The sequence below is a fragment of the Callithrix jacchus genome, chromosome 22, assembly GCF_049354715.1.
Source record: "Callithrix jacchus isolate 240 chromosome 22, calJac240_pri, whole genome shotgun sequence".
Taxonomy (NCBI): domain Eukaryota; kingdom Metazoa; phylum Chordata; class Mammalia; order Primates; family Cebidae; genus Callithrix; species Callithrix jacchus.
In genome coordinates, this window is record NC_133523.1 from 18,322,802 (window position 1) to 18,338,037 (window position 15,236).

Consider the following 15,236-nt stretch of genomic DNA (forward strand, 5'->3'; position numbering starts at 1 on the left):
CATTCGGGCGACCCGAGAATTCCCACCGTGACCTCGCGCCGACCGGGTGTAGTTCTAGGTGGTCTAGGGTCCGCGCCCCGGGTCCGGACCCCAACCCTCGCAGCCCCACCCCGAGCTCTTCTTCGTGTCCAATCAGCCGCCGAGTTACTAGCCACTCCCTGATCCGACTCGGCTCCCACTGCCCGGACCCCCGCCCAGCCTCGGCTTTCCCAGCTTGCAGCTACCGGACGCCGCGGCCTCCCGTGCAGGGCCCATCTCTGTGGCCCCAGCTGATCCTGGGCAAGTTAGGGTTTTGCAATCCCGCCCCCGCACTCCCCCACGCTGGGACGGCGCTGCCCCCTGCACAGCCCGGCCCTGCCCTGCCCTGCGGCTTCCTCCCTCGGCCCCCCTGCAGCGGCCCAGGGCTCCCACGGTCTGGAGCACACAGCCCCATTGTCCCGGTTATCTGCACTTTGTTATACTGTATTTAGTTATGCAGGACCGGATCGGGGACGCAGAGCTCCGGGAGGGCCGGGCCGGTGTGACTCAGCCGGGTGCTGTGGCCCAGCTCCAGATGCCTTTAGGTAGGTGCACCAGCCTGTTTGACGATGTGAGAATGAGGCCTTGAGGCTGAGCGCAGTGGCTCACTCCTGTAATCCCAGCACTTTGGAAGGCCGAGGCAGGCGGATCAGATTGAGACCATCCAGGCCAACAGGGTGAAACCAGTCAATACTAAAAATACAAAAATTTAGCTAGGCCTGGTGGCACACGCCTGTCGTCCCAGCTACTAAGGAGGCTGAGGCAGGAGAATCACTTGAACTTGGGCGGCAGAGGTTACAGTGAGCCGAGATCATGCCACTGGCACTCCAGCCTGGCCAGAGTGAGACTCCATCCATCTCAATAAACAAAAAAGGAGGCCTGGATTCCCCTGATTGGTAAATAAGGGGCAAGGAGTGCTGTCTACACTGGCCTCTCCCCTGGCAGAGACGCACCCAAGGGCATCCAGGACACAGTTTATTAGAGGCCATCAGACCCCAGGCACCACCAGAATGTGGAGTCTGAGCTGCCCATCTCCTCCAAGGTCACTTGGAGTGGGAGGAGGCAGGCAGGTGTTGGGGAGTGACCACAATGAAAGTATAAAAGGCACCCCTGTCCCAGGGGTCAGAGGCTAGGGTGGACTCCAAAGATCTCATAACCTATATTGACCCTGAGTACTGACCCTGAGTGACCTCTGAGCCCGAGTGACCCTGACGCTTGGCAATGAGCTGTGTCTAGTGGGGGGATTCTGGGACATTGCCGCCAAAAGGGTTTTAGGCCTCCCCCAGGCCATGTATTAAACAGTTTTTCCTGATAAGAACCCTCTTGACCTCCCAACATTGAACTCCTGGCTGGGTGTTTGGCCTCCAGGTGGCGGGAGGTGGGAGATATGGGTCTGTCTTCTCAATCCTGGGCCTCTTCCCTGCCGGGGTGGTCAGAGATGGTCCTCGGTTTCCTCAGGCTGGATGTCTGGGCAGCAGGTGGCCCTGGGCACAGCCTCGCTGTCCAGTTTGGAGAGTAGCCGGGCTGTCTCCTGGGTGATCTCAAAATGCTTGGGCAGCGGGGTGCGGCGCAGGGGGCTACCCTCACGGGAGGTGGCTGCAGGGCTGGGCCCCCGCCCCCGCAAACTCCCTCTGGTCAATGATGTGATGGGGGTCTCTTCACACAGCTTGGAAGCCACCAGGGCCAGACTAGACAGCTGGTGGGTGACAGGCCGCACACCGCCCCGGGGATACTTCACTGGCTGTCGGCTGAAGTGGCCACGAGACTGTGTCCCCAGGAGTAAGTCCTCTGGGCCTTGGCTGGACACTGTGTGTGTGGGTGAGTGGTCAGCGCAGAGTACTCCCAAGTTCTCTGGACATCCCCCCACCAGGAATCACCTTTTAGCCAAGCCACCCTGGGGCCAGGGCAGCCTTGGAACCTCTCCCTAACATACTCACCTTCCCCTCCTCCATCTTTGATGTCTTCAGCCATTTCCTCTCTCTGGTCACTCTGTGGAGTTGGAATCTGCAGGGAGAAACCCAAGAATGAGACCCTAACACTAAAATCCCAAGATGGAGTGAGACTCCATCTCAAAATAATAATAATAGTAGTAATCCTAGCACTTTGGGAGGCCGAGGCGGGTGGATCACAAGGTCAAGAGATCGAGACCATCCTGGTCAACATGGTGAAACCCCATCTCTACTAAAAATACAAAAAATTAGCTGGGCGTGGTGGCGCATGCCTGTAGTCCCAGCTACTCAGGAGGCTGAGACAGGAGAATTGCCGGAACCCAGGAGGCAGAGGTTGCGGTGAGCCAAGATTGTGCCATTGCACTCCAGCCTGGGTAACAGGAGCGAAACTCCATCTCGAAAATAAATAAATAAATTAATTAATTAATAATAATAATAAGTATACTGCTTGCCCTTCCAGCACAGAGCAGTGTCATTCATTGAGTCTGAACTGTGAGCTCCATGAGGATGGGAAAACCCTTGTTTAGCAGAGGGCCAGCCCAGGGAGTGGCTCAGCCTTCTCCACATTAGGACCCGGTAGGGCCTCTGAACTACCATCCTGGGCTGCTCTCTGCAACCTTACCAACCTTACTGTGCCATTTTTAGCTAAATGGTTGGCAGCTTGGGTTCCTTCTACACATCAGATACTGTCCTGAGCACTTTATGAGCCATTCCAGCTCTCAGAGACCCTCAGTTCACCAGCAGCTGCTTCTCAGCTCTGGGCCACTGCAGGAGAGATCCTTGCTCTCAGGAATGGCAGGTGCAGCAGGATACCAGCAGCTCAGGCCTTGGGCATGGACTGTTCTAGCAGTCTGGAGCAGCGGGTGCTGCTGCTTCCTGGTTCACAGCTGAGCTCTGGATCCAGACTGGTGACCTTTGGTAAAGATTCTAGGCCAGGCACAGTGGCTCACATCTGTAATCCCAGCACTTTGGGAGGCCAAGGTAGGCGGATCACCTGAGGTCAGGAGTTTGAGATCAGCCTGACTAACATTATAAATTCCATCTCTACCAAAAATAAAAAAATTACTTGGGCGTGGTGGCACGTGCCTATAATCCCAGCTAGTCAGGAGGCTGAGGAAGGAGAATCGCTTGAACCTGGGAGGCAGCGGTTGCAGTGAGCCCCTGGGCAACAGAGTGAGACTCAGTCTCAAAAAAGAAAAAAAAAATTAGCCAGGCATGGTGGCGCATGCCTGTAATCCAGCTACTTGGGAGGCTGAGGCAGGAGAATCACTTGAACCCAGGTGGTGGAGGTTGCAGTGAGCCAAGATCACGCCATTGCACTCCAGCGTGGGCAACAAGAACAAAACTCTGTCCAAAAAAAAAAGATTCCAACTGCGGCCAGGCACAGTGGCTGATGCAGGTGGATTACTTGAAGTCAGGGATTCAAATAATCATGTGCCTGTAGTCCCAGCTACTCCGGGGGCTGAGGCATGAGAATCAATTGAACCTGGGAGGTGGAGGTTGTGGTGAGCCAAGATTGCTCCAGCCTGGGAAACACAGTGAGATTCTGTCTCTAAAAAAAAAAAAAAAAAAGATTCCAACTGTACAGCTCCCATTTTAGGGCCATTCATTGCTGAGAGCCTGCACTGTTTCATCTGTAAATGATTTTCACTATCAGCACCTGCTTCTCAGGATTGTGGAGAGGACAACAGGAAGCCTCTGTAGCATCCCCTGCAGAGCAGGTGCACATTCAATGGTGATCTGTGCCCGGTGCATAGGAGTGCTCCGTGGTGTTCCACATCCTGTGCATAGCAGATGCAAGGTCGGGGTGGCTGGCGGAGCCACCTGAGCCCACTCCTCTTTCGTATCACTTCCTACCACCTTCCCCTTATTCATTACAGAGTGGAGCTGCGCTCCTACCTCAGGGCCTTTGCACTGGCGATTCTCTTTGCCTGGAACACCCTCACCTGATCTTCACGTGGCTGGCTCACCCCTTCACGTCCTTCCAGTCTTTACTCAAATGCTCAAATCTACCTGCTCTATAAGACCTGCTCCTACCATCCTCCTTAGTGCTACAGACTGCCCTCTACGTTCCCACAGTGCTGCTTCCCCGTGTCCTGTGTCTAAATTTTGTTTTGTTTTGTTTTTTGGAGAGGGAGTCTGGCTCTGTTGCCCAGGCTGGAGTGCAGTGGTGCCATCTTGGCTCACTACAACCTCTGCTTCCCAGGCTCAAGCGATTCTCCTGCCTCAGCCTCCCAAGTAGCTGGGATTAACAGGTGCACACCAACACGCCTGGCTAATTTTTATATTTTCAGTAGAGGCAGGGTTTCTCCATGTTAGTCAGGCTGGTCTTGAACTCCTGACCTCAGGTGATGTGCCTGCCTCAGCCTCCCAGAGTGCTGGGATTACAGGCACGAGCCACCATGCCCAGCCATTACTCTATCTTGTAATGATCCATTACCCTTATCATCATCACCTTATGACATCCCTGATGACTGACTTAGTGTCATGTTTATTGTTGGTCTCTCCCCACTAAAACACAGGCACGGAGAGGACAAGGTCTTTGAATATTTAGCTCATGGATGTATCTGCAGTGCCTACAACAATGCCTGGCACACAATAGACGTTCAATAAATATTCTGTTGGCGGCATGAATGACCACCCATGTTAGTACCTCTGCAGGGCTGTCCCCTCTTGTTACACCATCTCTGCCCACTGCTTATTCCTCACTATTCCTTCCAGAATGAACACAAGTTAAATGAAGAAGGGAGGAGGAGAATGAAGGAAATTTTCAAATTTTCGAAGGAAGATGAAAGAGAGGATATGGGCCCAGTGGGTTCCTACCTCAGTGGGTGTAGCGGTGAGATGCTGCTCCAGGTCACTGTGGGGCTGGGGGTCCGAGCCAGGGGCCGAGGCTAGGACTGGGGGCTGGGAGTCCGGGTCAAGGTGCAGGGGTGGTGGTTGGGGGCTGGTTGTAAGGAACCCAGGGGCTGGGCTGGAGTCTCGGGGTGGAGGCTCGGTGGCCTGGGGGAGCTCATCCATCCCGAAGATCTGCTCGTAGTGCACTATGAGGAACTCCACAAGCTGGGCCTGATGCCCAGAGTCCAGCAGGCAAGTGACAGGGATGGCGCCGGCTGCCCGAGGGCCATCCGGTGGCCGCAGCAGTGTTGGCCCGAACACAATGCCCAGATTGTTGGCAGACATCTTGTTTTCCATAAACCGTGCAGCAACCCTGGGGATGGTGTGAAGAGAAAGTTCAGGGTACAAGGTGCAAGGTCATTGGTCTGAGGGCAAGGGTAGGACCTGAAGGCCAGCTTAGTGGTGACTTGCCCGTATCACAGGTGTAAGTCCTCTGAGACCAGCAGCCACATATCCAGGGTTGGGGGTCAGGGGTCAGTAGCCAAAGTTATGAATCATGGATTACGGTTCAGAGTTCAGAAAATGTGGGCCAAAGGTCAGAGGTCACTGTCAGGGGTCAGCCAGGGAAGTCAGTAGTCTGCGTCCAGGGAGGAGGGTGGCGTTTCAGGGCTCAGGGGCCTGTGCACACCTGAACAGATGGGCCACCAGGTGCCGCAGGGTGTTGTAGTTAGAGGGAGGCAGCTGCGCCAAGAGGGTCTTGAGCGAGGGGATAACCTCAGGGCTGCGGCTGGGGGTCCTGCGGTCGTCCCCAGGGTCTGCATGCAGGGTCTTAGCCAGAGAGATGAAGGCGTCGTAGAGGTGGAAGGGGATCACGGGGTCGGTGAGCTGGGGGTGGAACGGAGGGCGCGATACGAGTGTGGGTGGGCTGCGGAGGGCCCCTGCCCACGTCCCCCTCAGTGTCCTGACACCCACCTCCTGAAGAAATCGCTTGAGGACACTCGAGACGTCATGAGGCGAGTTCCCCGACAGCTCCACCAACGCTCGGCCATTCTCGAAAGCCTGGCACAGACGCTCCACACGGACCCGGGACCCGCTGACCCGGTAAATGCCCTGCAGCGTGAGGGGGAGAGACGGACGCCTGGTTCGTGATCAGTCCATTGATTTGTTCAGGTCACTTCTGGGGATGATGAAGGGTCAGGACAGCACCTGCACATCCAGGGCGCGGTGTTCTATCTCAGCTGTGCACCTCGTGACCACAAAGGGTACCTCCTCCGGGAAGTCTCTGGGGAGCTGCAGGAAGTCGACCCCAAAGATGGGTGTCCGGGCTGGGAGCCGCCTGTGTCCACAGAGAATCAGCAGAGTCTCCAGGCAGCGCTTGTGGCAGGTCAGGAAGCACTGCAGGGAAGGTCACAAGGAGGGGGGTCATTAGGGATTAGTGGGGGAAGAGGAAACAGGGATCCTCAAGGAATGGGGGCTTATGGGAGACATCAGATTAGGGTGGGTCCTGGGGGCAGAAAGGTTGTAGGAATCTCAGGTTGGGGAGGTGATCAGGGGTCAGCAGAGGTCATTTGGTCATCAGCCCAGGCCATACCTCCTCACACTCCGTCCCGCTGACCATGAAGGCTTCACACTCGCGGCACTTGGCTGGGCCCCGCAGTCGCCGCAGCCGGTGGGTCTGAGCCGCGCTGGACAGTGTCCACTTCCTAAAGGGGCTCCCCAGCCCATTCTCCAGCCCGTCTCCCAGGTCTGCAGGGAGACAGGGTCAGGGGTGGCTGATCCACCTCCTGCCCTGCGCTGTCCCATCCTGCCCTACCCTGTCTGCTTCCAGCCTCACCAGGGTCTCGCTCCTCAAAGTCATCTGAGGACTCAGTGCCTGTGGATGAAGCCTTCACCAGCCTTCGCCTGCCAGCGCCTGGGATCAGAGGAATCATGGGAGATTCCTGGGTTATGGAGGCACTTCTGCTTTATTAGGGCTTCCAGAACCACCCACTAATTCCCAAGGGGTCAGAGGTCAGGAGAGGGATTAGACAGGTCAGTGGTTAAGGGTTGGAGAATTGGGTCAGCAGCCCGGGGTGGGGGCAGGGAGTGGTTCAGAAGCTGGATCAAGAGGTTGAGGAAATAGGCTGGGCGTGGTGGCTCATGCCTGTAATACCAGGACTTTGGGAGGCCGAGGCAGGAGGATCACATGAGGCAAGGAGCTTGAGACAAGCCTGGCCAACATGGCAAAACCTCTTCTTTACCAAAACTACAAAAATTAGCCAGGCATGGTGGCGGGTACCTGTAGTCCCAGCTATTCAGGAGGCTGAGGCATGAGAATCGCTTGAACCTGGGAGGTGGAGGTTGCAGTAAGCCAAGATCGCACCACTGCACTCCAGCCTGGGCAACAAGGCAAGACTCTGTGTCAAAAAAAAATATTTAAAGGTCCCATCTCTCGGCTTTGGAGACCCCTCCGTCTCTGTACAGGGGAGCCTCTTCTTTCTTTCTTCCCCCTTCTTTTTTTTTTTAAAGATGGGGTTTCACCATATTGGTCAGGCTGGTCTTGAACTCCCAACCTCAGGTGATCCGCCCGCCTTGGTCTCCAAAGTGCTTGGATTACAGGCGTGAGCCACCACACCCAGCCTTTCTTCTCCCTTCTTTCTTGCCTATTAAACTCCCTGCTCCTTAAAACTAAAATAAATAAATAGATTAAAAGGCTGGGTGCGGTGGCTCACACCTGTAATCCCAGCACTTTAGGAGACCGAGGCAGGCAGATCACCTGAGGTCAGGAGTTTGAGATCAGCCTGGCCAACATGGTGAAACCCCATCTCTGCTAAAAAATATGAAAATTAGCTGGTGTGGTGACTCATGCCTGTAATCCCATCTACTCTGGAGGCAGAGACAGGAAAAGCGCTGGAACCTGGGAGGCAGAGGTTGCAGTGAGCTAAGATCGCACCACTGCTCTCCCCAACCTGGGCGACAGAGTGAGACTCTGTCTCTAACAAATAAAGAAATAAAAATGTAAAAAGGTGAAAAAAGAGGTTGAGGAAATAGGGGAATAGGATAGGTCAGAGGTCAAAGGATAAAGATTGAGGGTCAGAGCTTGGCCAAGGGCTGGAGGATGGTCACAGGTGGAGTGTGGGTCAGGACCGGGTCCTATCCCTACCTGGGCTGGAAGTAGGAGAGTCCAGGGACCGAGATTCACTGCCGCCGCCCACGCTGTCCACATCACTGCCCAGAGTGGGGCCTGGAGTCCCTAGGTGGGACAGGTCAATAAGAATGGTCTCCTGCTCCCAAACCCCGCTCCTGCAACCCACCTATGGTGCAACGAACTCCTGGTGCCACTCCCACCCGGCCCTCATTGCACTCACCTTGCCAGCGCCAGCCTGTGCCCGGGTCCTCCCAAGGGCCTGGCTCAGCTGAATTCTCGTCCAGCCTTGGAGGTAAAGGCCCGGAGAGCTTCTTTCTGATGTCCAGAGGGGAGCTGAGAAGACAGGGGCATGAAGGTTTGATCCCCAGGAAACGGGCCTGGGGTGATGGCACCCAGGCATCATGTTTAGGTACCAACTCCAAGCACTTAGGTCTGCAAGCCTGATAACTATGGGCATTGTGGCCCCCTGAATACAGTAACCCCAAATTCCTGCCCCTGCCCCTAGGACTGGGACAACCCATCCACGCTCCTAAGATCCCCAAGAGCCTGGAGTACTAAATTCCACTAAGGCTTTGCGTTCTCTGACCTCAGTACCCAGCCCCGCGGTGCCAACATCCTGGCATCGGGATTCCAGGGCTCATTCCTGAGACCCTGCTCCAGCGACTCACCTGTTAACGGAGTGAATGATCTCCTGGAAGGAGAAGAGGGGCGGTGGGGGCGGCGGGACCTCGGGCTGCAGCACCCGCACGAACTCCTGGTAGCGCTGGCCCGGCTCAAAGGGCGCACAGCACTCGGCCAGGGCGGCGAAGGCGCGGGGGCCACGCTCCGCCTGTGCCCCCCGCAGCCTGAAGAGACCCAGGGTCACCTGCAGGGTGGCGAAGACAGGCTGGGGAGGGGAGAGGAGCAGGCGGAACCTGGGAGCCTGGGGGTGGGGCCAGAACTAGGGCGGGGCCTTACCCTTAGAGATGCAAATGTATTTCGGATTTGGAAGGCATCTGGGCTGCTTAGGAACTAGGGCAGTCGGCCAGGGGACAGGGCATGGTCAGAGCACGGCCCGGTCATCCAGAGGACAGGACCCCATGAGGGTGGGGCCGGGACAGTGGGTCTGGGGCGGGAACTGGCTGCAGAGGGAAATGGCCTAGCCCTGGTATCCCCAGGGTGGCTTAGGGGGATGAGAAGTGGGGCACTCAGTCGGGGCCCCAACAGGGTGAGGGGAGGATGGCCTTAGGGATGGGCCTCACCCGCCTCAGCAGTTCGTCCCCCTGAAACACCAGCTTGCGCACGTGCGACACGATTCGCTGCTTGGCTGTCTCCAGGTCCTGCTGCCGCGCGTTGGCCTCGCGGATGCAGGTGTGGTACAGCACCTCGGCCTCCTGCACCTGGGGAAACGGAGGCCGGGGGCGGGGTGGGCCCAAATTCCTGCCCCTGCCCCTAAGACTGGGATGTGTGGGCGAGAGCGGAGGGCAGGGGGCGCCAAAGCACAGCAGGGGCTCGAGGCCGGCTTCCCACCTTGGCCTGGGCCTCCTCTCGTGAGCGCCGCCGCCGCTCCTGCTGCTTGCTAGGTCCCGGTGAGGCCTGGGGGGCCGGGTCCTCAGGGGACCCCTGGGAGCGCACCCGCAGGTCTTCGCTGCGTTGCACATACTGCAACTGGGCACGCCGAAGTGCCTGCACCGCCTCATTCTGGGGGATGATGAGGAGAAGGTCAGCATCCAAGCCTCGTTCTCAGCCTACCCCTCTCCCCATTCCGAGCCTCACCATCCGCTTCTGCTCCTTCATCCACTGCTCCTTGAACTCCTTCCGCCACTTCTCAATCTCAGTCCGTTTGGCGGCGAGGGGCTGGCAAGGGTTGGGATTGGGAATGGGGACGCTGCCTTAAGGCCACTCCAGAAGCACCCACCCAGTCCTTCCATTCCTGTGCCATATGCTTTGCCACCTCTGGACTCTTTTTTTATTTTATTTTTTTGAGATGGAGATTGCCCAGGCTGGAGAGCAATATGCATCTCAATTAGCAATCTCAGCTCACTGCAACCTCTGCCTCCTGGGTTCAAGCGATTCTCCTGCCTCAGCCTCGTGAGTAGCTGGGATTACAGGCATGCGCCACCATGCCCAGCTAATTTTTTGTATTTTGAGTAGAGATGGGGTTTCACCATGTTGACCAGGATGGTCTCGATCTCTTGACCTTGTGATCCACCTGCCTCGGCCTCCCAAAGTGCTGGGATTACAGGCGTGAGCCATCGCGCCTGGCCAAAACAATTTTTTTTGTAGAGACAGGGTCTCCCTATGTTGCCCAGGTTGGTCTCAAACTCCTATGCTCAAGCAAATCCTCCCTCCTTGGCCTCCAGAAGTGCTGGGATCACAGGTGTGTGCCTGGCCAGACCCTTTCCTGAGTCAGTATTCTCCTCCTGGAGTCTTCTCCAGACCTGCTCTCCCCCACCCCTGTCCCAAAGCCTCAAGTGGTCACCTCACCCTTTCCCTGGATCCAGAGACACGAAAACTTTCCTCCTGAGAACACTCAGCACCTCGTGCCCTCCCCATGAATGAAAACAGGGTTTTTGGCTGGGTGTGGTGGCTTATTCCTGTAATCCCACCACTTTGGGAGGCCAAGGTGGGTGGATCACCCGAGGTCAGGAGTTCGAGACCAGCCTGGCTAACATGGTAAAACCCTGTCTCTACTAAAAATACAAAAATTAGTCAGGAGTGGTGGCACATGACTATAATTCCAGCTACTAAGGAGGCTGAGGCAGTTGAACTGCTTGATTCTAGGAAGCAGAGGTTGCAGTGAGCCAAGATTATGTTGCACTCCAGCTTGGGTGACAGAGACTCTGTCTCAAAAAAGAAAGAAAGAAAAGCAAAGTTTTGCAATTGCACAGGAAGCCCAGCTTGAATCTTCGCTAGGTAACCTTGGGCAAGTTCCTGAGCATCCCTGGGCCTCAGCTTCCTCATCAGTGAAATGGTGATGTTGGTAGCCGGGCCTTCCTCCCAGCTTGCTGGGAACTGAAGGGATCAGGCCTGAAGGACAGCAGGACAGCAGGGTGCCCTCTGGAATATTCCACCCCTCTGCCTCACCTGGTAGTAGTCTCTTTTCTGCTGGGCCAATGTCTCCATGGCCAGGGCTCCCAGGTTGAGGTCGTGCTCCAGAAACAGAGTGTAGATGTACTGCAGAGGCATGTGGCTCTGGGGGACACAGAGTGGTACAGGATACTGAAGATCTGTGGGGGCAAAGCTGGGGTTCTGGGGGTTTGGGCCCTCTGGGGGTCTGGTCATGACTACCTGCTGTTGAATGGACATCTTGCCAGCTTCAGCGATCTTCATGGTGCTTTTGGCAAACTCCAGCTCTGGAGGAAGAGAGGAGGGCTCTGGGTCTGGCTGGGGTCTGGGGACTACCTGGTGCCTGGGGCTGGGCGGAAGGGGTCCTCACCGTAGCTGGCTCTCTTTTCAGTCCAGGCAAGCAGCTCCTTGGCATAGCGGCTCCAGGTCTTGGCATATTCCAGGGCTGCGTCTACACCCCCATTGGTCCGAATGAGCCGCAAATCCAGTTCTTCCCCTGGGGAAGATGGATGGACCTCTGACCTCTGTATCCTACTCTGCTATGGATGTCTTCTTCCCTAAGCCCCCAGACCAGACCAGTGGCCCCTAACCTACACCCTCACCGCTCCCTTAACACTGCTTTGGGATCATTTATCCTGGTTGCAATTTTACAGATTCTCTGTTTTTGTTTTTTTTTTTTAGACAGGGTCTTGCTCTGTTACTCAGGCCGGAGGGCAGTGGTGAGATCATATCTCACTGCAGCCTCAAAGTCCTGGGCTTAATTGATCCTCCAGCCTCAGCTTCCAAAGTAACTGGGACTACACGACCATACCCAGCTAATTAAAAAAACAATTTTTTTTTTTTTGAGTCAGAGTTTCGCTCTTGTTACCCAGGCTGGAGTGCAATGGCACGATCTTGGCTCACCGCAACCTCCACCTCCTGGGTTCAGGCAATTCTCCTGCCTCAGCCTCCTGAGTAGCTGGGACTACAGGTGCACACCACCATGCCCAGCTAATATTTTTTTTGTATTTTTAGTAGAGACGGGGTTTCGCCATGTTGACCAGGATGGTCTCAATCTCTTGACCTCGTGATCCACCCGACTCAGCCTCCCAAAGTGCTGGGATTACAGGCATGAGTCACCGTGCCTGGCCCTAAAAATATATATATATATATATATATTTTGGTAGGGATAGTATCTCACTGTTGCTCAGGATGGTCTCAAATTTCTCGCCTCAAGTGATCCTCCTGTCTCAGCCTCCACCCTGCCTGGCTATTTTACAGATTCTCTACCCAGGCGACGGGGGTCTCCCTAAGGGCTGGGACTGGGATCTGTTGTGTGCAGTGCCTTAGTGCCAGAACCTAAACAATGCCTGGCAAGGAAGAGAGGGTCAATGGTGACTTGCTGAAGGAAAGACTTCTTTCTATCCCCACTGTCCTGGCCTCCAAACCCCCCTACCTGTGAGGGGTGTAGGACCCTCTGGGGAGGGGCCGCTCCAACAGCTGGTTTCATTGGTCTGTGGGAAAGAGAGACAGTATCAGAAGCAAACAGGGCAGGGACCTTAGGCCCCCTGTGCCTGAGGCCTTCCTCCCTGCTCCCCTAGTCCCCACTCACGACAGTGGCTGTGGGGGTCTTGTCAGGTTCTGGGTCTTCTGAGAGTAGAGGGTCTCCAGCCAGCATCTCAAAGGTCCTGGGAGGTAAAGATGTGTCAGGATGCCACCTTATACTCGGTCTGTCCTGCAAGGGGTCTTGGGGATCCTAGGGCTGTTTGTGGCAAACATCACCGCTGTGGCATCTCTTATACTGGGAGGTCTGAGGAATGGTACTATGGGGGAATCAGGTGAGTTTTTTTAAATGGGACTTGAGAAAGAGTCTAAAGGGCCCCAGGGAACTTTGGGGTTCATAGAGTAGGATTACAGGGATCACAGATGTTTTAAGGGGTTACAAGAAGGATATGTAGGGGTTCTAGGACCACTTTGGGAATTTCCAGTCAATTTAGGGGGGCACTTATGGGATACCCAGGCATTTGGAGGGTTCCATTCCTAGATTTCTCTGGCCATTAGGTATGTGGCTCCAGATGTTACAGGATCCAAATGGGACTTCAGGGCACCTAAATGGTTAGGGGCTTGGGGCATCTTGGCAGGATATGGGGGTGACCCAGGCTCAGACTCACACGTTGCCCAGTGAGATTTCAAGATTGTCCAGGCTCCGGAAGATGTCACTGTACCTCTTCCTGCCCTCAGGAGCCGGGGGGAGGCCTGGGGGAGGGGAGTATAATACATGGGCTAACCACTGCCTCCCTTCACCCACGACATCTCAACCAGTCTCACTGGAGGGGGTGGAAGAGAAAGGGAAAGAGAGAAAGAGAAGGGTGTGGGGGCTTGGTTGGGGCCAACTTGAGGCAGGCAGATGGACTCACACACCACGAAACAGAGACCAGAGACAGCTGCTCAGGGAACAGAGACACCCACACCCTGGGTCTGCCTGGACCCAGAAGCAAACTAACAAAACAGATGCCCCAGATGCAACCACAGTGTCCCGAGAAGAGAGCAGGCCTGACAATGGAACCACATGGACTCCAGGCTAGACAGATGGAAATACACAAGGGGCAGCCAGGCAGAGCCTGAGGCAGAAACACACATGGAGAGACTGAAGCCATGAGGGACATAAAGACCGAATGACAGGACATACACAACACAGACACAAAGACGGCCGGAAACGCCAAGTTGGGCCCTGCCACATTTCTGCTGCCCCCATGCCTGCCCCTTCTCCTAGGGGGCCCAGACCAGCACTGCCCAGCTCCTGGGGGCTACAGAGGAGCCCTGCGGGGATCCTACCGCGTTGCCCTCTCCCTCAGCAGTCGTGACACCCTGCCCCCATCACAAAAATCAGAAGTAGAAGCGGCCACTTCCCCTTCCTGGGCCCCCTCCCCCAGGCATCCGGGGTGAGAGATCAGAAAAGAGAGAGGGAGCCAAGGGCTAGTGTTCCGAACCCCTCCAGGCATAGAGGTCCCCACAATGGAGGATCCCTGTGTCGTTCCCATTCAGGAACTCCTCTCCTGGCTCTCGGGACAAGTGTGTCCCCTCAATATAGGAAGCAGAGGACGGTCAGGGGAGGCCCCTCCTGAATTTCCGATCCCCTACCCGGCTCTGCTGCGTCCATGCCTGGGCCTGGGGATCGCTCTGCGGGGACCGGGATGGGGATAGGGTCTCGCGCCGGCGGGGCCGAGCCCCGATTTCCTGCCGCTGCTGCCGCCGCCCGGGTTCCGCGTTGCTCCGCCCGCGGGAGACCACGCCCCCACATCAAACCACGCCCCAAGTGGCCACACCCCCAAAGCCCAGAAGCCTTTATGGCACCCTCCTCTACCTGAGCCGCCTGAAGCTGGGTCGGGCCAGTGCACCGAGCGACCACCCAGGGCTGCAGTGCCCCGGCCTGGGCATCCTAGGACTTCATCTAGACCATAGTTTCCCTCCCAGATCTTTGTGCCGCCCCAAATCCCACGGAACCCCAGCGCCTTCCTACTCGAATGGCTGTAGAGTCCACCCATCCTGGGGAGCCTGTCCCAGGAACTCCCACAATCCACGACCGCAGTGATCCCCTTGCCCAGGGATCTCTCGGAGTCCTGAAACCACCTCGGCCTCAGTGGAGCCATGGCGCCCCGTAGTGGAGACCTGATATTCTGCCCGATTCCAACTGAAATTCTAATACTCTGGGGCTGGAGAACCCCTAGCCTGGGGAACCCCCAGTGACCCTCAAAGCTGGATCAGGCTCCAAGCCCCAATTACAGCAAAGCAGGAAGCAGCCCTTTTAGGCAGGGGGTGGAGGTTTGTCCAGAAGCGCCAGCTCTGGGGTTGCCACAAGCCGCTTGTAAATTGTAATGTTCCCATACCCAGCATTCAGTGGACTTTTGGGGCTGGAAATACAGACTTTAAAGTACGTTTATAACTTTACTTCCTCAAGGCTTTGGCTGCTAAGGAGGCAGGAATTCTCCGACTGGCTCCGTGCTGCCTGCTCTGCAATTCTTAAGTTGTGATGAGTGAGTCCATTGAAAGGAAGGACACTATTGAGCTGAGAGCCAAGCCAGGCTTCTGGGTCACATCCTAGCTGATGCTCAGCCAGAGCTCCCTGACAGTGACACGAGATGGTACAGCAGCGCAGGACCCCAAAGGCGTGACAGTCAGTACTTGTAATGATGCTGATCGTACTCCTCACGTCTCAGACACCACCAGAGAGGAAGGCATGCTGTTATCTTATGTATTATGGGAAAGAAAAAAATACC

The 15,236-nt window shown here is 56.0% G+C and overlaps 1 protein-coding gene across 3 annotated transcripts; it reads right to left on the bottom strand.

The window, feature by feature from the left end:
• Window positions 1-980: 980 nt before the first annotated feature.
• On the bottom strand, window positions 981-14,234 carry GMIP (GEM interacting protein). Of its 3 annotated transcripts, none has more exons than XM_035284288.3 (21): window positions 14,101-14,234; window positions 13,131-13,215; window positions 12,572-12,647; window positions 12,416-12,473; window positions 11,351-11,476; window positions 11,203-11,267; window positions 10,999-11,106; window positions 9,688-9,768; window positions 9,442-9,612; window positions 9,174-9,311; window positions 8,601-8,797; window positions 8,153-8,265; window positions 7,948-8,028; window positions 6,640-6,717; window positions 6,397-6,551; window positions 6,012-6,200; window positions 5,778-5,915; window positions 5,494-5,690; window positions 4,791-5,178; window positions 1,956-2,022; window positions 981-1,824 (listed from the first exon to the last, which is right to left on the bottom strand). In XM_035284288.3, exons 1-21 carry the CDS (start codon window positions 14,117-14,119, stop codon window positions 1,451-1,453), a joined length of 2,904 nt encoding a protein of 967 aa, XP_035140179.3. In that variant the 5' UTR covers window positions 14,120-14,234; the 3' UTR covers window positions 981-1,450. The 3 variants fall into 3 exon arrangements, with proteins under 3 accessions (XP_035140179.3, XP_035140178.3, XP_078218035.1); XM_035284287.3 differs by having other exon boundaries at window positions 7,948-8,037; XM_078361909.1 differs by having other exon boundaries at window positions 7,948-8,037; window positions 13,131-13,286.
• Window positions 14,235-15,236: the final 1,002 nt, after the last annotated feature.

Coding starts and splice junctions, on each gene's coding strand:
- GMIP (XM_035284287.3), bottom strand. Junction 9,769..10,998: donor AGAAAAGAGACTACTACCAG/GTGAGGCAGAGG, acceptor AACCCTTGCCAG/CCCCTCGCCGCCAAACGGAC. Junction 8,038..8,152: donor CACAGGCTGGCGCTGGCAAG/GTGAGTGCAATG, acceptor TGTCCCACCTAG/GGACTCCAGGCCCCACTCTG.